Source organism: Chanodichthys erythropterus, chromosome 22 (genome assembly GCF_024489055.1).
Source record: "Chanodichthys erythropterus isolate Z2021 chromosome 22, ASM2448905v1, whole genome shotgun sequence".
NCBI lineage: Eukaryota > Metazoa > Chordata > Actinopteri > Cypriniformes > Xenocyprididae > Chanodichthys > Chanodichthys erythropterus.
The window spans coordinates 36,921,548-36,941,879 of record NC_090242.1 but is presented as its reverse complement, the minus strand read 5'-3'; the positions used below and the strand labels follow the sequence as shown (position 1 = coordinate 36,941,879).

Here is a 20,332-nt window from a genome sequence, read left to right as displayed (position 1 = left end):
AAGGCAACGGTCTGTGTGAAGCAAATACAGTAAGTGTTTATATTCCATTTGTTCTGATTTCATAAGATAGTTTTCCCTCTGATGAAGCTCAAAAATGTCATTCTCTATTCGAGTGTCGTGCTTGATTATCGTCGATGCTATTTTTTATTCTAAATGCAGAACAGCGCTTTATTTTTCAGCACTTTATTGGGGTGGAAATTATGGAACAATTATTTCATTTTCTTTCTGTCTTCAGAAGACGTGGAACATAAGACCAATTAATGGTGCATTCGTTGTGCTTTTTGCAGCTTAACAGACGTCACGTGGTGTGGATGACGAGTGACAGCTACAATTTCTTTACATCCCGAGTCTTTCCAACATCATGTTGAGCAGCATTTCCCTAACTAGAGCTCAAAGCCATCACCATAACGCCACCTGCTGACCACATTAGTGCAGTTTTTTCTGCATTCAAGACTTTTTCTTCATCAGACAATACAGAAAGATGAGCAAAACAAAGGAAGACTATGATTGAATCGCACTGCATATGTGTTTATTCGTTATTTTCTCCAATATTAGAAACAGTGCATCATAAAGAAAGAAACAATATCAAATTTAAACCATGAAAAAAGACGACAAACAGAAGCTGAAAGAAACACAATCCCTTATTTGCAGCGGTATAAACTTCGCATAGATATATTCATATTTACATATTAATTTATAATTACATGGGAGAAGAAACTAAATGTACAATGCTACAAAAAAGTATTTACAAATCAATAAATACACATACACACGCGCACAAACTAAATGAAAGGCAAAAGTACAAAGGACAATTTATATTGTACAAAAATTACAAAAAAGAACATACAAAACCAGAGTTTGTGAGTCTTTCTTTTTCTTAAATATTTCTTGACAGTGAAAAAGAAATGGCACCAGATATCTGTGGTATTCCGATCGGATCTGAGAGATCTTGGCAAATGGTTGATTTTCCTGAACAGGCAGTGCTGATCTCACTGGACTGAGACGCTTTAAAAAAGCGCAGAGATCTTTGGCCCTTTTGGTTTTGTCGTCATAAAACACAAGACATGAACACACATACAAAGACATTAAAACATAGCAAGCACATGCACACACACACACACACACACACACATACATACACACACACTCGTACAGTCACGTATAAAGGATCTGGGTTCTGGAAATATGGCAGGTCCGTGTCACCCAGCTTGTGTAGCGTGTGCATCCAGTCAAGAACATCACTGAACGACAGGTAAAACAAAACATACTCTCATTACAACTCATGTCAATTTCTCTTTTTGAATTCATATGTCATGTTGTTTCTCTCTTCTCAGCGCAGGTTCATCATGACCGCAACGCCAACAAAAAACTACAAATCCTCATCTTTATTTCAAATGCCACGGTCAAAAATTAGCATCGCGGACAAAAACGCAGCACACTGCAGAAGAGGCTTTCTTCACGCATCAATGCGCAACCAAAGTCATTCATTTTCCACAGGAAATTGCGATGGGTGCGACTGACGGATAGTGCCGTGTGGGACTTGATAACGCGTGAATAGGACTGAAGACATTGTAGCATGTGATCTCGATGAGATACTGGAGTCAAGATGGAGACGTTCATGAGCGACTGCACTGTTATACTAAAAAAAGACTGGAAATTGCTGGAATTTTGTTCATTATGCACTGTTCACTATAACATCATACAAAACCACTGACAGTCACTCGGCGTTGATTAACATCTCTGAATGTGTGAATGAAAGTGAGAAATCAAAGCATGAGACTGAAGAAGAGAGAGACGATTCATCGGCCTGAGCACCACCGGGTAGTAACGAGGAAAAAACATGATGCGTGTAACATTCTGATGAACATGTGCGGTCTCTTCCTGTCATGTGACCACAGCATCATGTGAAGGAGAACAGTGGCGTTCTGGAACCATAGTTCATAGAATGACAGATGCTTCTGTCTGGTTCAGTCCTCCGACGGCGAGCGCTGACATCAGAAGCAGAGCAATCCGTGACATCACAGACAACGGTTGGGAGATTGGGGAATGACTGTAAACATACAGACTCAGGGAGAGAGTTTTGCTGTGAGGTTGGCCGTGGTCCCTGCCAAACCCCTTATGACGTATTTGCGAAGTCCACTGCTAAAATTCAGCCACTGCTGTACTGACACAACAAGAGTTTGGAAATTCAGAAGATTCCCTTAGCGATTTTAAGACCTTTCTGTTTCATTCGAGGCAGCGTGGAGCTGGCCACGTGTTTGGTTCGGCCTGCTCTGGGGAAACCTCTCTTCTTCAAGACAAAGTCATAGTTGGCTGTGGAGTTCATGGCGTAAAAAACATTGGCGTTGTCGGGAATCTTCAGCTCTGTGTGAAAATAAACAGAATAACAGGCCCTACTTTAAAATCAGATCACTTTCAACAAAAAAAAATCTGATGAAACTGAACTGAGCAGCAGGCAAAAATCAGTTGTTTTATACTGTATTCATAGGTATTTTATGAAGACTGACCCTTGTCCTCACTGATTTTCTGAACCAGTTCATAATCCTCGGCTCGCTCACGGTCCAGGTTGTGTTTAACCATGGCTTTCCTCACTACCGCAGGAGTCTTATCCTGACTGGTGACCTGAAACAGACAAACAAAGAAGGTTAAAGGTTGGTTAAAGAAGACTACATCTGTGTCAACAATGTGAGTATGAACAGCAGCTGTAGCTTGTTGACTAATAGGGAGGAGATTCCTCAATTCACATTGAACTCATCTTTTTATCGCTCTGGCTTACTGCTAAAATTTCACAAGCACAGAACAGCACTTATGTCTGCCGCAGATGTAAATAATGAGAACATGTGATAAACTGGCTGCAATACTTGCAATCAGATCTTTATCTAGTTAGAGGACTTGTGTGAAGAGAGTCCAGTCAAACTCAAAACACAAAAACATTATATATTTTTACTCATTTATTCATCAAACTGAATGTCCTTGCTGAATCAAGTATGTGAACTTTTCTGTCTGTTGTGATCGTTTTGAGCAAGTAAAGGTCCCGCACATCAGCTGATAAATTCACACTCGATTCAATGAAACATCAGTAACTATGAGGTGGTGTTTACACAACAACGTTTTCAACTAAAAACAGAAAACTTTTTATGCATTTTGGCTGTTCATTTACACGACAACAGGGTTTTGGGGGCCTGAAAATGCAAACTTTTGAAAACAGGTTTCAAAGTGCAAGTTTTTGAATACAGTTATTGTCTCCCTGTAAACTAAAAAATCATGAATTTGTGAAAACGGTGACGTCATGCACATGCGTATTATGTGTTTATAGGCACGTAGTGTTTCTTTGGAAAGTGACATCGCCATCTACTGGCCTGGCAGCAGAATACAGCGCTTTTAGTCGTTAACGCAGATCCGTGCGAACGGGGATCGTTTTGACGACGTTGTCACCTGTATGCGAGGGAAAAACTTCCGTGTTTACTACATCATTGTCGTGTAAACGTACCCTAATAATTCTCTATAGAGGTTCACAAACTTTGTCTAATAAAGATATTTACTCCTGCATCACTGTAGTCAATAAATAAATGAAACAATACAAAGATCTGTTCATTATTTGCGTATAGTTATATGACTAGATGAAGATCTGATCAGGACCCCAAAAAACAAACCAACAAAAGCATTGAAATTAATATAGTTCTTCTAAGTTTTGTTTACTTTTATATGATAAACAGTTTTGAGTCCTGAAACAAAACCAGCTGAGAACAAATGATCTAGATGATTCTTCCTCACCAGTATGCTCTTGTACATGTTTCCGTTGTCTACGTCCATGCTGACTCTGATGATGCAGCAGTCGTCCACCTGTTGGTTGTAAAGCGGCAGAGAGAGAGACGAGTAACTGGACACGCCCGACACGGAGCGTTTGTGTGAGCGGGACGCCGTGACCGGTGTGGACGACACCGAAGACGAGGAGGCACTACTGGAGCCAGAACCTGAGCCGAGACCCGACGCGTCCAGAGACGAGAGAGACGTGGACTCCCAGAACTGAAGGACAGACAGACAGAGATTGAAGATCTCTCAAGTTCTCAATATCAGTTCTGATTTAAGCAGTGATAGAGGAATTGATGATTCCAGACCAGATAAAACCCACACAATCGTGTGGTGACCACACACACAAACACCAGGAGTCCCGACTGTGACTACAATGGTTTTACGCTAACGGAGGGGTCTCATCAGATTTCATCTGTTCAGGCATTAGTTAAAGACATGCATACCAGTGTTTCCTGCAGTGCTGTTCAGCATTATTCTGTTTTGCTCTGTTCTCTGCATGCAACAACAAACATAATCATAAACAAATGACTTTTATGAGACCAGTTCTTTCTAATGAGTAAGTTTAACAAATCAGTCTCAATCTCACAAGCAAGTTGGTGGTTTAAATAACCACTATGAATACAGTTTTAATTGTTAGGAACACTTTCCACTGCTGGGATTGGGCGGAAACACTGGAACACACTGGAATATATCTATGGAATTTGGGAACTAAAAAAGGTGATTTGGCTTTGTCAGTTTGAGTTAGTCATTTCTTTAGTCGGGAGTCCTGATGCACTCAAAGAAAATTAAAAAATCAAACCAGAGTGATCTGCAACCAATTAACCATCACAAACACAAAGACACATCAGAAACGCTGACACAATGAACGCCAGTGATGATGAGCTCGGCCAGAATGGATGAGAGAAATGACTGGACGGGCGGAGAGACCAAATGAGATGATAGAGAGAGAGTGAGAGAGAGAGTACCGTGGGTATCAGGTCTCCTGTAGGGCCGCACTTCCCTAAGGTAGAATTGGAATGTTTTACGAAGGGCGTGGAGGTCTACAGGAAGGAAGTAAAGCTACAGTCACTAATAGACACACCAGAGCTCCGCAGCGCCCCCTCTCTGTGAGAGAGCGCACAACAGACTCGTTGAGCGTTTTCAGACCTGTAGATCGCTAGCTTTGTTCCGAAACAGGCACTTTAACTGATACAATGTTGCATTTTCTTCTCGGTTCAGTTCGCCTTCACAAAGCATAATTTCAAAGCATACTAAAATGTGTTTATGCAAGTTACATGTGAGTAAATCTCAAAGTATAGTTCACTTTTTATGTGTACCCGAGGGTCAGCGTACAGTGCACGTGACGCGAATTTCGTTATCAGAGGAGTATGTGCGTACTGTACAAGCACCGCCGTATTTTTTACACACATGCGTACGCTGTAGGATAAACAAAGTAACGATAACTGAGTGTCAGTCAGAAGATCTCCTCACCTTCCTCTCTAGAGCATCTGGTGAATCAGAGATGAAGCTAATGTTGACCTCCTCCACGTCAGAGCTGCTCGATCCCGCAGACGTCACACTGAGAGAGTCGCCGCCGTCACCCACCGAGCCGCTCAGACACGGCGGGAAACGCAGCTGATCGAAAGACTTTGAGTGGGAGCTGCCAGAACTACTGCAACCGGCCTCACCCGAACCCACCGGCTGCCGACTTCACGAAGGAGAGACAGAATAAACAACACCGCCGCAATAAGCACAAGAAACACATCTGAATAAAATCGACAGAACGGTTCAGTATGGAAGGAATACAAGTCTCATTTCTCAGGGAGCTTGTTGCAACGCATTCTGGGATTGCCTTATATTTTGGCCTAAACAAGGCAACTAATCAGGCAGCATAACTTTCTTGTGTACAGGGATGCAATGCAATGTAAGTCGCTTTGGGTAAAAGCGTCTGCCAAATGCATAAATGTAAATGTACTGTTTGGAATTATGCCGTCTAAGTAAACTGCTGACGAGACTTGGGAACAGAGCCCTAATGTGTCGATGCGACACTCAGCACTCACTCGCTCCATCTCTTCATGATTCCTGAGCTCTTCTTGGCTCTCAGCGTGTTGGAGGCCGATTCAGAGAGCGGCTCGATCTCACACGACTGACTGTAGCTGCAGGAAACAGAACAGAATTCAAGAGTGTTTGTATGAATTTATCTCTGCACATCTAAACTGATGCCGACGTCTTACCTCTCCGCCTCTGAGAGCTTCTCCACACTGGAGAGCCACGTGCTGAACCCAGCAACACGCCGAAAGTTATAATTGTTACAAGCCAACTGTAACAACTTAATCTGCGCGATGACCTCAAACTCCTACAGAGGGAGACAGAGAGACAGATCAACACAACATGGCACTGACACGAGATTCATCATCAGGAACTGTTCATTCTGTTCAGACTTACCTTCCTTCTCTTCTCAAAGTTGATCAGGCCTCCCTGAGATGCACAGAAAGAATCAGTTATTACCCACATGTGCAGCTGAAACACATTCAGTAGTAACAGCTAGAGTCTCATTAGCTGAACTGCAACACGTCGACTGACGGCTTCTTTAGGTCTGTGACACACCCATTACGGATCACACAGGGGTGACAGAATAAACGTCTCAACTGGAAGAAGAACAGGAGCACCTCCCGAATATACACAAAATGATTATGTTCGGTTCAGTTTATACTTGGAAGAACAAAGAATCAGTCTTGAAATCATTTATTTTATATAAACACAGCTATTGCCACGATTGATGAGAGAAAGGAGAAAGTCTCCCATGCACTTGATTTGAGGAGCACTATTTGTGAATCTGTTAAACTTATAATAGAGACAGAAATACAGATACTCACGTCCAGATAGTCTTTCATGGCTGTGTCCATCATGACCAGATCCGTGAGGAAAGTTCCCAGATAAGGAATCGTCCCCTGCATTACAGTCTGAAGCACACAATCATTCTGTGAGTTCAGCAGTATAAAACACGACATATAAAGACAGACAGGGGGCGCCATTTAGATATATATTACACCGATCAGGCATAACATTATGAGCACCTTCCTAATATAGTGTTGCTGCCAAAAAAGCCCTGACCCGTCGAGGCATGGACTCCTCTAGACCCCTGAAGGTGTGCTGTGGGATCTGCACCAAGATGTTAGCAGCAGATCCTTCAAGTCCTGTAAGTTGTGAGGTGGAGCCTCCATGGATCGGACTTGTTTGTTCAGCACATCCCACAGATGCTCGACTGGATTGAGATCTGGGGAATATGGAGGTCAAGTCAACACCTCAAACTCATTGTTGTGCTCCTCAAACCATTCCTGAACCATTTCTGCTTTGTGGCAGGAGCATTATCCTGCTGAAAGAGGCCACAGCTGCAGGGAATACCGTTTCCATGACAGGGTGTACATGGTCTCAACAATGCTTAGGTAGGTGGTACATGTCAAAGTAACATCCACATGGATGGCAGGACCCAAGGTTTCCCAGCAGAACATTGCCCAAAGCATCACACTGCCTCCGCCGGCTCGCCTTCTTCCCATAGTGCATCCTGGTGCCATGTGTTCCCCAGGTTAGAGACGCACACGCACCCGACCATCCACGTGATGTAGAAGAAAACATGATTCATCAGAACAGGCCACCTTCTTCCATTGCTCCGTGGTCCAGTTCTGATGCTCACGTGTCACTGTTGGCTCTTTCGGTGGTGGACAGGGGTCAGCATCACCCTGACTGGTCTGCAGCTATGCAGCTCCATACGCAACAAACTGATGCACTGTGTATTCTGACACCTTTCTATCAGAACCAGCATTAACTTCTGGAGCAGTTTGAGCTACAGGAGCTCATCTGTTGGATCGGACCACATAGTCAAATCCTTACGCTTGGCCATTTTTCCTGCTTCTATCATCAACTTTGAGGACAAAATGTTCACTTGCTGCCTAATATATCCACCCACTAACAGGTGCCGTGATGAAGAAATCATCAGTGTTATTCACTTCACCTGTCAGTATCATAATGTTATGCCTGATCTGTATATATATGGACTAAAAGATAGATAGATTAAAACAAAGATAGATGGAGAGACAAGCTAAATAGTGATTGATAGACATATGAATCAGATATGAATGTTTATGGTTTCTGAATATCTCACCAGATCTCTCTGCGGCTGCTGTCTTTTCTGGGCTCGTTTAGGGTTGATTTCCAGAGTGGCAAATTTGGATGTTCCCTCCTGCCAAAGAGACACAAGCAGTGAATTTGTGAAAAATGTTCTCTGCGTTAGGATGTCCCCAAGAGTAGTTTATATAATTTTTTTCTTAAATATAGCACCTAAAGGAGATCTGTCAGGTAAAGCAGTGAGTGTCACACTTGTACCTTTATCAGCAGTTCTCGGCTCAGCGAGTGATTGTTCTCGTCAGAGAATATCTCCGACAGCTCCTGGAAAATGCGAATGTTTTCTCGTGACACTTCATCCCATGTTTTCTTGAGCCGGTGAACAGGGTTGCACTGCAGCGCCGACAGAATCGCACGCAGAGACGAGAAGTTCTTCAAGATCCGACATTCCTGAGCAAAGAGACTAATCTTAAAACCAGCAGTCAACAAGGAATCGGACAAGCGATGAGTTTGTCATGTGATCAGACTGACTCTGGCTACTTGTATCCAGTGCTCCAGGATCCGCGCTCTCTGGGAGAACTTGAGCGTCCGGTCGCTCAGACAGGTGGAAATGACGCAGTTGGTGACGCGGTTAAACTGGCTGACCGTGGCTCTGATGGTCGGCGCCAAATGTTCCTTTCCTTTCTTATCTCTCTGAGACCAGATACTTCCCAAACAGTGATACGGCACCACCCGCTTAAACAGCTCCTGCACAACAACACAGAGTTACAGTTTCCAGTGTAAATCTTTCTCTCTCTGAGAACGAGACACACTGAGCTTTTCCAGTTCTCTTTACATACAGACCAGAGGATCAGATGTGTGAAACTCAAGCATGCTCTTGTCTGTGTGTGTGTGTGTGTATGTTGCTCACCGCGTCCATCAGGGTGAACTGCTCCGCCACCACAGTGGGGTCGAAGCTCAGGAAATCGGGTCGATCTTCATCGAATCCATTCTCCTCCAGCAGAGTGAACGCACAGCATCCCTGATCCAACACTGCACATAGAAAGACACAAACACTGTTCTGCGGATGCTTTACTACCAGTAGATGGCGCTAACGTCCGGTATTACATGTCTATTTTAGATCAGCTTAGAAAGAATTATAACGCTGCTAGAAAGCATCAGAGTTGAGATGATGGACTGATAGTTGATGACAAACCCTCCTGGTCTGATTCCTGCTGGAGTCTCCGGTGGAACTGGCTCAGGAGGTTACAGGCCCGGCGCTCCAGGTCGGATCCCGGGAAGTTGAGCTGCAGGTAATGGATCAGGCGTCTCAGGCAGCTGTATTCTGGAGGCTTCCAGAAGTCCTCAGAGTACTGATCCAACCAGGCGCCCAGGATAGAGGAGATGGTGCTGCAGAACCATTGCAGGAAATATATTTACATTCATGCATGTGACAGATCCACATTTGACCAGTTCATACATTCCCTGAGAATCAAACCCTAGTGCCACGATCTGCTGTCTGAGCTTCAGGAATCCTTTATTATTTAAATATGTAACTTTTTAAATAAGCGACATGCACATATGTGTTTCAGACATGAATCACGTACTTCCTGAGCTCCGTTCGCTCGTCAGCAGTCATTCTGCGCGCGTCTGCGCCCGGCTGCAGTTTAGCGTATCTGTAAGAATACACACGCTCATATCACATCAAAATGTTGTAAAATTCATGAATTATTAAACAAATTCAATTTCAGGAGTAAAGCTGCTCTACAGAAGATAAGAGAGTCATTATTCAGATCAATTCAGTTTGTTCTTATCAGTGCAGTCAGATCAATAATATCACTGAATATTAAGTATTTTGAATATATATTGTGTGTGTGACCTGTTGAGCAGAAGGTCCAGCACTTGTTTGGTAGTGGCAAACGTCCTGTAAGTGCAGAGGAAGATGGTGACGTATGTGGAGTCGTTCCCTCTGAAGGCCGTCACCATGTACTCCACCAGACGCTCCAGCGTTCCGGCTTTAATGGTGCGCAGCTTACAGGTCTCGTACAGACTGAGGCCGGAGTCAGAGTCCACACCCATCCAGCGCTGACTCTTACTGGACGACTGGTACATCTGGACCTTCCTCAGCGTGATGCTGAACACGGCGCCGTCCTCCACCTCCTCACCGATCTCCTGACTCGCATTCTACACAGATGAAGACAGCTGCTGTCATTTCACTGTAGTCAACAGTGTTAAAGGGTTAGTGTGCAAAAACAAAAATAACGACTTTATTCAACATTTACATTTACATTACAATCTCTTCTCTTCTGTGTCATTACCTTACGCAGGTGACGCAGTAACACAGTGAAGCTTCCGTGTTTACGTCCGAATGCCGGCTCAGTATTGGCCAAAGCTGATCACATGATCAGCATGACGCATCATGCAGGAGCCGGCCAATAATGAGTCCGCATTCTGATGTAGAACCTGGAAGTGCTGGACATAAACAATGTATGAGAATGACACAGAAGAGAAGAGATTGTTGAATAACGTCGTTATTTTTGTTTTGTTTTTGCGCACAAAAAGTATTCTCGTCTCTTCATAACAATAAGGTTGAACCACTGCAGTCACATGACTGTTTTAATGATGTCTTTAGTTCCTTTCTGCACCTTGAAAGTGTTGATTATATTGCTGTCTATGGACGAGTCATAAACCTCTCGGATTTCATCAAAAATATTATACTTTGTGTTCTGAAGATGAACAAAGGTCTTACGGATGTGGAACGACATGAGGGAGAGTGATTAATTTTTGGGTGAACTAACCCTTTCTAACGCACAAGCTCGGCTCAGACGGGTGGATTAATTCTCTCTTCAGTATAAAGGAGATTCAGGGTCACAGTTTCACAGGTTTAGTCGATTAATCTTTGCTCTTGCTGTATAAACACACATCTAAACCAGTTTAGGGCTCATATCACACATTCAACATGTTTTTTATAAAATAAGTAACCAATGGAAGCTTGTTTCTGCTACGAAAAAAGGTAAGGTCAACTATTTTCTTGCACTTCTGAGTTTTCTGTTAATTCTGAGCAATTGCAAGCTGTAAATCCAAATTGTGATATATAAACTCACAATTCTGAGTTTTTACTCGCACGTCTGAGTTTATGTCTTGCAATTCTGAGTATCTAAATTCAAAATGGAAGAAAAAAGAATTGTGTGATAAAAATTGGCAATTCCATTTTTTATTCTTTATTCCGTGGCGGAAAGGAGCTTCCACAGCAGGTCTGAAGTGTTTCTCAAGGGCTCCGTCCAGCCTCTTTGCTTCATAAACCCGAGGCGTCGGGATCTGCTACACCAGACCGGTTTAACTCCGGGAGAACTCAACCTATCACAGACAGAGAGACGCTTGGGATAAAAGCATCTGCTGCACGAGAGAGAGAGAAACGAGGTGTGTCGTGTTTCAGGAAGCATCAGTGATTCACACCGATCAATAACTGAAACAGAAAACAAGTTGCACAATCACCGTCTCTGTGTGTGTTTTCATCTCGAGAAACTAGGGATGAGCAAAACCACAAAATAACCAGGAGATATTAGACTGTTTCCTCAAACACACTCTTCATGAGACTCGCTCGTGTTTCTGATCCGATACCAGACGCTGAATAAAGGAGAGAAACTCATATTCATCATCTGACCTCTTTAAATATGATCTATAAACCAGTCTTCAGGGAACATTCAGGATTCAGGTTTCTTCACGGCAAATAAAGCTCAAACATTACCCAGAGTGCTTTGCACAGAGAGAAGTCAGTGTTTTTCAGGTTTTCATTAGATCAGTTAACAAACTCCTGACTCAAATCAAGTAACGCTGTCAGCTTCTGGCAAATGCATGAGCTGTAAAAATGTAAACGCAATAATCAATATTGGCACAACTCGAGAATGTTTCGTATTGATCCACACAGACTGATAACCAGCAGACGGACGGAAACTCTCAGCATTACAGAACATGTTATTAGTGACGCCAACAACAGCACAAATATCACTGATTCACGCTGCAGTGCATGCTGGGAAGACTGCAGACATCACAACAGTTCTGCTGATGTGACCATCAAATACCTGTCAAGAGAAATCACACATATAAACGAAACTTTATATTTTTACTGTATTAATAATTCACTGTAAAGCTATTAATAATGCGGAATTAAACATTTAAATGCATGTGCGATACATTATTTGTTTTTATAAATAATTGTAACCATTTTTATACATTACATCTTTATTACAATATATGTATCGTGACAGAAACACATGACATTTGTCTGCATAATGATTAAAAGGTGTCATAATATGTGGTTGCATTGATATATTACAGTACTTAACTAATAAAGTGTGTATTATGTGGCATCATCCATCATTTTTTGTTTAATAATATTTCTGCAGGTTAGAAATATTCAAAACAATATTGCTTATAATAATACTAATCCAATAATACAGTCTGTTGTTTTATTGTAGGAGTGTCTCCTAAGAGGTCAGTAATATCTTTAGTGTTTATTATTTCTACCTCCAGGTGAGGTGTGTCCGGGTCCAGATGTGTGACTCGGTTCAGCACCGCAGGATTCGGCTCGTCGTGAATCTCGAGTCTCACGGATTCCCGGATGCTCCGGATCCGCCAAACACTGGCGTCAAACATGACGGAACCGAAGCCGAACTCACACCCCGCTACAAACACCATCGGTACCGAAACCCGACAGAACTGCAGCAACACACGATCGAGACCATCACTGACTGAGAGACGATGAGAGTGAGAGAGAGTTCGGGCTCCGCCTCTTCTGCTCTCGGGATCATGATATCATTCCCACATCAGAACCACAGGAACAGAACGGGTGAGCAGAAGGAGGTCTGAAAGTGGGCGGAGCTTCGGGATGAGCCGCAGAGCGCCGCCTGCTGGAGGAAACACGAAACGACCTGCAGAGATCCAGTCATCTGAGAGAATAGAGATACTTGACTCGACTGAGACGAGTTTACTTGACGAAAACATTCACAAGCAGCAAAACATTTAGTGCACAAACTCTCTCAAAATGCGTTAAAGAGTTCATGAAACTTCCGTCGCACATCTGGAGTGAGTTAAACGAGCAAACCGAGTCCAGAGATGATGTCACTTCCAGTATCCACACACACACACACACACACACACACACGCAGTGATTTATTAGTAACAACAATCAGTTCTGCCATTTAAAGTCACCATGAAATCACACTGGACAATTCTTGTTTTTTATGGAATATTGCAGTGTTTGTTCTAAATGATTTATCATTATTGTGTTAAATTCATGTTGAATCAGAATATCTTCTCCTCCCTCTTGCAGCATCTGATGATGAGGGCGGGGCAACCTGTCAGTCACATGAGATCAACCAACAGCAAACCACAACCATCCAATCAGTTCCCCACAGACAAAATCAAGCCCCGCCCTACATTTGTTCTTGTTTGCGAAGCGTTTCACTCGGATATACGGCACAATAGAAAAGAAAAGACTTCTGTTTCATGTTGGCTTCATTAGAGTAACTGTTGGATGGTTAAAGGATTAAAATTTCAAATTCAAATTCAAATTTCCTGATAATTTACTCTCCTCCATGTCATCCAAGATGTTCATGTCTTTCTTTCTTCAGTGGAAAAGAAATGAAGGTTTTTGAGGAAAACATTCAGGATTTTTCTCCATATAGTGGACTTGAACTGGGGTTCAACGGGCTGAAGGTTGAATTCCAGGGAGGCACATTCGCAAACGGAAAACATTAAACAAACTGATCTAAACACAGTGATGTGATGCCTGTCTGATTACATCACTGACAGCAGATCAGACACTGAAAAACCATCAGGAAATACGATCACATGTTGCAGAACAAACTCGACTTATTCTCTGCATGTTCAAAATGAACTGAAAATGTCATGAGTGCGGCTGTAGGTGGACGCGTCATGTGACAGGAAGTGTCACACACACTTCACTGTCCCAGTGCAGCCCACAGGACACAGACGTGACGCGACCCTTGACCTGTGCCAGTGCTGTATTACCCACACTCACAGGATGAATGAGTGGTCATGTGATCAAGCTGTGTACAGGACGGTCATCCCTCCTCAAAAACAATCTCTGTGATACAGTGAAACCTGTCAAATACCAGCTGAGAACATCGCTTCCAACCGTGAGTCAAGAAATAAGAAATCAGAATGAACTTACAGGCATCATTCAGCCAAAAACAAAATGGCTTTAAAAGATAATAAACATTGTTTTAATAATGTAAAAATGCAGGAAGTTTTGTGTGATGGGTAGAGAATATACAGTTTGTACAGTATAAAAACCATTACGCCTATGGATAGCAAACCAGACGTGTGTGTGTGAGTGTGTGTGTGTGTGAGTGTGTGTGTGTGTGTGTGTGTGTGGCTCTTCAGTAGAAACACTGATAATGAATCAAACTGACCTTCACATCTCACACCACCTCAAACACACACTGCACGTGTGAAAACTGATGACCGGAAAGATGGCAAGTGACACAGGACTTATTCTTGTTAGAAAATAAAATGAAAAAAACACAATAAGTGCATTGATAACGCAGAGCTCTTAGGGCTTCTGTAGTGTCGCATCTACCGTCGCTTGGTGAATTTACGCAGGTGAATTCTTCATATCGATAGGAATCCCCACAGTCGTTCATGGATTCGCATGAGATTTGGCATCAGCTTCAGTTGTTCATGCAGAAAGAGACTATACTGAGACTATACTGAGACTATCCTGAGATTATACTGAGACTATCCTGAGACTATACTGAGACTATTCTGAGACTATCCTGAGACTATCCTGAGACTATACTGAGACTATACTGAGACTATTCTGAGACTATCCTGAGACTATACTGAGACTATTCTGAGACTATCCTGAGACTATACTGAGACTATACTGAAACTATCCTGAGATTATACTGAGACTATCCTGAGACTATCCTGAGACTATCCTGAGACTATACTGAGACTATCCTGAGACTATACTGAGACTATACTGAGACTATCCTGAGATTATCCTGAGACTATACTGAGACTATTCTAAGACTATTCTGAGACTATCCTGAGACTATACTGAGACTATTCTAAGACTATTCTGAGACTATCCTGAGACTATCCTGAAACTATACTGAGACTATTCTGAGACTATACTGAGATTATACTGAGACTATACTGAGACTATCCTGAGATTATACTGAGACTATCCTGAGATTATACTGAGACTATCCTGAGATTATCCTGAGACTATCCTGAGATTATACTGAGACTATCCTGAGATTATACTGAGACTATCCTGAGACTATACTGAGACTATCCTGAGATTATCCTGAGACTATACTGAGACTATACTGAGATTATACTGAGATTATACTGAGACTATCCTGAGATTATACTGAGACTATCCTGAGATTATACTGAGACTATTCTGAGACCATCCTGAGATTATACTGAGACTATTCTAAGACTATTCTGAGACTATACTGAGATTATACTGAGATTATACTGAGACTATTCTAAGACTATTCTGAGACTATACTGAGACTATCCTGAGATTATACTGAGACTATCCTGAGATTATACTGAGACTATTCTAAGACTATTCTGAGACTATCCTGACATACTGAGATTATACTGAGACTATTCTGAGATTATACTGAGACTATCCTGAGATTATACTGAGATTATACTGAGACTATTCTGAGATTATACTGAGACTATTCTAAGACTATTCTGAGATTATACTGAGACTATCCTGAGATTATACTGAGATTATACCGATACTATTCTGAGGCGATCCTAAACTATCCTGAGGCTATCCTGGGCTATACTGAGATTATACCAACACTATCCTGAGGCTGTCCTGAGATTATATTGATGCTATCCTAAACTATACTAAGATTATGCCAAGACTATCCTGAGGCTATCCTGAGATTATACTGATGCTATACTGAGATTATAATGAGATTATACTGACACTATCCTGAGGCTATCCTGAGATTATACTGATGCTATCCTGATGCTATCCTAAACTATACCGAGGTTATACTGAGACTATCCAGAGGCTATCCTAAGCTATCCTGAGGCTATCCTGAGATTATACTGATGCTATGCTGATGCTATCCTAAACTATACTGAGGTTATACTGAGACTATCCTGATGCTATCCTGAGATTATACTGATGCTATCCTGATGCTATCCTAAACTATACCGAGGTTATACTGAGACTATCCAGAGGCTATCCTAAGCTATCCTGAGGCTATCCTGAGATTATACTGATGCTATGCTGATGCTATCCTAAACTATACTGAGGTTATACTGAGAGTATCCTGATGCTATCCTGAGATTATACTGATGCTATCCTGATGCTATCCTAAACTATACTGAGGTTATACTGAGAGTATCCTGATGCTATCCTGAGATTATACTGATGCTATCCTGATGCTATCCTAAACTATACTGAGGTTATACTGAGAGTATCCAGAGGCTATCCTGAGATTATACTGATGCTATCCTGATGCTATCCTAAACTATACTGAGGTTATACTGAGAGTATCCTGATGCTATCCTGAGATTATGCTGATGCTATCCTGATGCTATCCTAAACTATACTGAGGTTATACTGAGAGTATCCTGATGCTATCCTGAGATTATACTGATGCTATCCTGATGCTATCCTAAACTATACTGAGGTTATACTGAGAGTATCCTGAGGCTATCCTGAGATTATACTGATGCTATCCTAAACTATACCGAGGTTATCCTGAGACTATCCCGAGGCTATCCTGTGAAGCAGAAGCTGGAGATCGTGGCAGCTGTGCTGGCTGAAGCCCAAACATGTATTGTGGTGACGGCGGTAAGCGGAGACTGATGGGGCCCGACACAGGAGAACACAGAAAACTCACCACAGAACAAGACTGAAGTGCTGCTGTGAGGATTCCTGTCAGGAAAAACACCTCTGTAGCTCTACATCTACTCCTGAAGGAAGTGTATAAGCAGCTTAAAGAGTTAGTTCATCCAAAAACGATTAAAACAAATCCATATGAATGGAGCAGTTTTATCCAAGTCTCCTGAAGAGACATGATTGCTTTATATGATGAACAGATTTAGAAATCTCTCAGATTTCATTAAAAATATCTTCATTTGTGTTTGAAGATGCAGGAAAGTCTTATGGGTTTGGAACAGTTTCTGCACAGTTCCCACCTTCACATGAGTTTGTCATTAGAGAGTTTAATGTGTGTCAGTGCTCTCCCTACAGGACGGCTGTTTGGACACATGTGACTTCAGCTAGAGATCACCGCTGACACAATGATGATTCAGGTCCTGAAACTATTATTAAATGATCTAACGGACACTGTGAACGAGAGGCAGTGAGGTCGCATTCGGGTGAATATGAACACACACACACACACACACACGTGCAGTGCACAGCTGTGGTCAACGCACGCGGGGCCCAAGGGGTCAAAAACTTCCTGTGTCCGATTTCACTCTGTGACTGACACAAGCACAGAGATTCCAAACCCAGACGACACGAGCACATCGACTCTCTGAATCATCAGAGCTGAAAACACTAACCCTGTTGTTTCTTCTTCACACTGAAGGTCTTTCTCAGATAATCAATCCTCACACACCTTCACAACACATTCATACTGGATCTGTCCAAAAAAAAAACACACACACAGTCTAATCTCCTCCTGCACTGTTTTAAAAACATCATTCATTCATACCACGAATCAAACTGAATCAACAAAGTTGTGCGTACTGCTCGAGAATAAATGAATCAAATAACTGAACAAATCAGATCGAATCAAATGATTCATATCAAGTTGAATCAACAGAGCTGTGTACATTGGGTCTGTTTTCGAAATCGCCCATTCACTATTCCCTACATTAGTCCACTAATATAGTACACTTGAAGGAGTGAACTAGGACACTTTTGCAGTTTAATCTTGCTGTTTAATAATCAATTAAAAAGGAATGTATACCTGTATGATATTACGCTGTACTCCCATTGGACCAGCGGTCTGGATGGATGATTCAGCTGTTGGCGCCATCTTCTGGTGAGATGACCCTCACAGTGCATTATGGGTATTCTCAAGCCGCTGATTGTACATCAGGGCTGTGTTTAACTCCACTTTTAGACACACACTCGTGAACTTCCCTAAGCACTTCCCCTCGAGGGAATCCCTACTGCCATTTTGAAAAATCGTTCAACTTCTTCAAGTGGGCGAGGGAAGTGTATTTGGACAGACACTCGACCGAGGGAGTGAGTCTACTCAACACTTCAGGTAGATCCATAGACCACAATGCACCATGACTGTGCCATCACAGCAGATTGTGCTTAATTTACCCCCACCCTACACCAGGGTTGCCAGGTTTTCACAACAAAACCAACCCAGTTGCTACGCAAAACTAGCCCAATCACATTTCAGGGGGGTACCCCGGTAAAAATCACATCCCCTGAGGTAAAATCTGTGTTTTTTTGGCGGGGTTCCCCTGGTAAAATTAGCATTCCAGGGGCTAAATATCACATCAACCCGCGGACATATTGAAGTGACCCCAATAACGTGATATTTAACCCCAGGAATGCTCATTTTATTATTAAAGTAGCCCAATTCTGCAAGAAACACATGGAAATGGCAACAACTCTAGTAGTGTATGATATTGAAGCTACTCTGACATTTAACCACATACTACTTGTAGCTACCTTAAGCTGACTGTTATAGTTTATTATATTGTTATTTTCGTTTGTGTAATTTTTTATATTTTCTCCAACAGCCCAAACAGGCCTATAGAATGATGCGTAAAACAAATTCATAAGGAAGAAAATGGTAAATAATAAATCAGCTCCAGTGATCAAGGGCTTATTGCGTTCAAATCCGCCTTTTGTCGAGCTCGCATTCATTTTCAATAAAAATGAAAACAAAAGAGAGAAACGGCGACCGAGTGTTTTAATAATATTAAAAGTGTTTATTGGGTAGGGTTAGGAGGTGTTTTTATCCCTTTAATAATTTTAATAAATATAGTCATTTACACTCTGATATTATTGCATCCTGTTAATGTACAAAAATACTGAGGTGCAAATAATATCTGCCAATATAGATAGCATCTAATTACTATGTACTCTTATTGCAAAGATATTTTTACATGGTGTAAATAGCATCTACTGATATTTGAACAGTGCAAATAGCCCCTGCCATAAAAATCTTAAACGCAGGCCAGTTGTTCACTCCTTATTGTGGTGCATTGTGGGATTGAAGGAGTGCACTTGATAATGTCCACTATGGTTTCGGACACTACAAATGGCTGTCCCCTCGAATAGTGCCCTATTTAAGGGTATAAAGGACGATTTCAGACACAGCCTGAGACACATGAATGAATCAAATGATTCAATTCGAGTCAAGTATCGCTTCCTCAACTGATTCTATTCAATATTGGACAACATTTATGGGATAAACACCATATGAACATATGAAAATATAAATAAAACAGACAGACTTATAACATCTTATAAATGAAGGTTACCACACTGATGCCATAGAAGAACCTTACAGTGATCAGTTCCTAAAAAACATTTTTTTCTCAGAGTAAAGAACATTTGAATCATCTAAAGAACCTTCAGTGCAATGCAGAGATTCCATGGATGTTAAAGGTTACCAAAAATCCCAATATTGAAGCTTTATTTTTAAGAGCAGCTGATTGTGATATGAGAGAGATACCTGTGTCTCCAGCATCATCATCATCATCTTCATCAGCTCAGACTCATCTTCATCATCGGTGTTAAGGGCAGATGTGTCACCCCTCATTCATGGCTCTGATCACACTCTGCCATCTCCGAACCGAATCGGAACCAGCGCGAATCTACTGAAATGTTCGTCACTTCGAGTCTTTCTCTGATTATACTGAGAAACGCGATCAGATCAGATCAATATGTGAAATAATCCGACATCAATCCCCGCGTTTATCATCTATATAAACCATCGTGAGTAATGGGGATGAATCAGGGAGACGGAAATAAATCCATCATCGCCAATAAAATCATGATAATAAATTAGATTCAAAATGGAGGCGATGCTGAAGATCAGTCTGATTCCACATCAGATTTCTATTTTACTGTATATATCATCCAGCATTTGTCGATCTGATCTCAGTGTCTCATTCATAATAAACATCAGATCGCGTTCACGAGTCCATTTAAATCCACAGATGAGAGAAACGGTCGCAGAATCCGAATCGGGCCCGAATCCCGCAGAAGCCGCTCGGATCGGAACCAGAACCCGCTGAAGATCCGAATCCAAATCCTCCTTTATTCCGGCACGAATCTCGTGTTGTTATTCGCTCGTGCCCTTGACACACATCCAGTTCTCGCTCACATTCTGATGTGGGTTTGTGGGTCTGCGGCGTGAACGCGCTCGGGACAAGGGGGCGC

The 20,332-nt window shown here is 42.1% G+C and overlaps 1 protein-coding gene across 7 annotated transcripts; it reads right to left on the bottom strand.

The window, feature by feature from the left end:
* Nucleotides 1-227: 227 nt before the first annotated feature.
* Nucleotides 228-20,332, bottom strand: LOC137012554 (ral guanine nucleotide dissociation stimulator-like). Of its 7 annotated transcripts, none has more exons than XM_067375852.1 (17): nt 12,421-13,385; nt 9,773-10,077; nt 9,501-9,569; nt 9,110-9,303; nt 8,825-8,946; nt 8,446-8,661; nt 8,176-8,364; nt 7,955-8,032; nt 6,669-6,755; nt 6,238-6,270; nt 6,027-6,148; nt 5,853-5,948; nt 5,284-5,500; nt 4,779-4,853; nt 3,775-3,843; nt 2,508-2,622; nt 228-2,364 (listed from the first exon to the last, which is right to left on the bottom strand). In XM_067375852.1, the coding sequence occupies exons 1-17, from the start codon at nt 12,589-12,591 to the stop codon at nt 2,189-2,191; spliced, it is 2,334 nt and encodes a 777-aa protein (XP_067231953.1). In that variant the 5' UTR covers nt 12,592-13,385; the 3' UTR covers nt 228-2,188. The 7 variants fall into 7 exon arrangements, with proteins under 7 accessions (XP_067231953.1, XP_067231952.1, XP_067231949.1 ...); XM_067375851.1 differs by lacking the exon at nt 12,421-13,385 and adding an exon at nt 19,623-20,332 and having other exon boundaries at nt 229-2,364; nt 3,775-4,026; XM_067375848.1 differs by having other exon boundaries at nt 229-2,364; nt 3,775-4,026; nt 12,421-13,383.

What these genes read in the sequence shown, in the direction of transcription:
- LOC137012554 (XM_067375848.1), bottom strand. Translation starts at nt 12,591, where the DNA reads ATGGTGTTTGTAGCGGGGTGTGAGTTCGGCTTCGGTTCCGTCATGTTT. An exon ending in CGGACACACCTCACCTGGAG is followed by an intron (nt 10,078 to 12,420) that starts GTAGAAATAATA and finishes TCATCTGTGTAG; the next exon opens with AATGCGAGTCAGGAGATCGG. An exon ending in GAAAATCAGTGAGGACAAGG is followed by an intron (nt 2,365 to 2,507) that starts GTCAGTCTTCAT and finishes ATTTTCACACAG; the next exon opens with AGCTGAAGATTCCCGACAAC.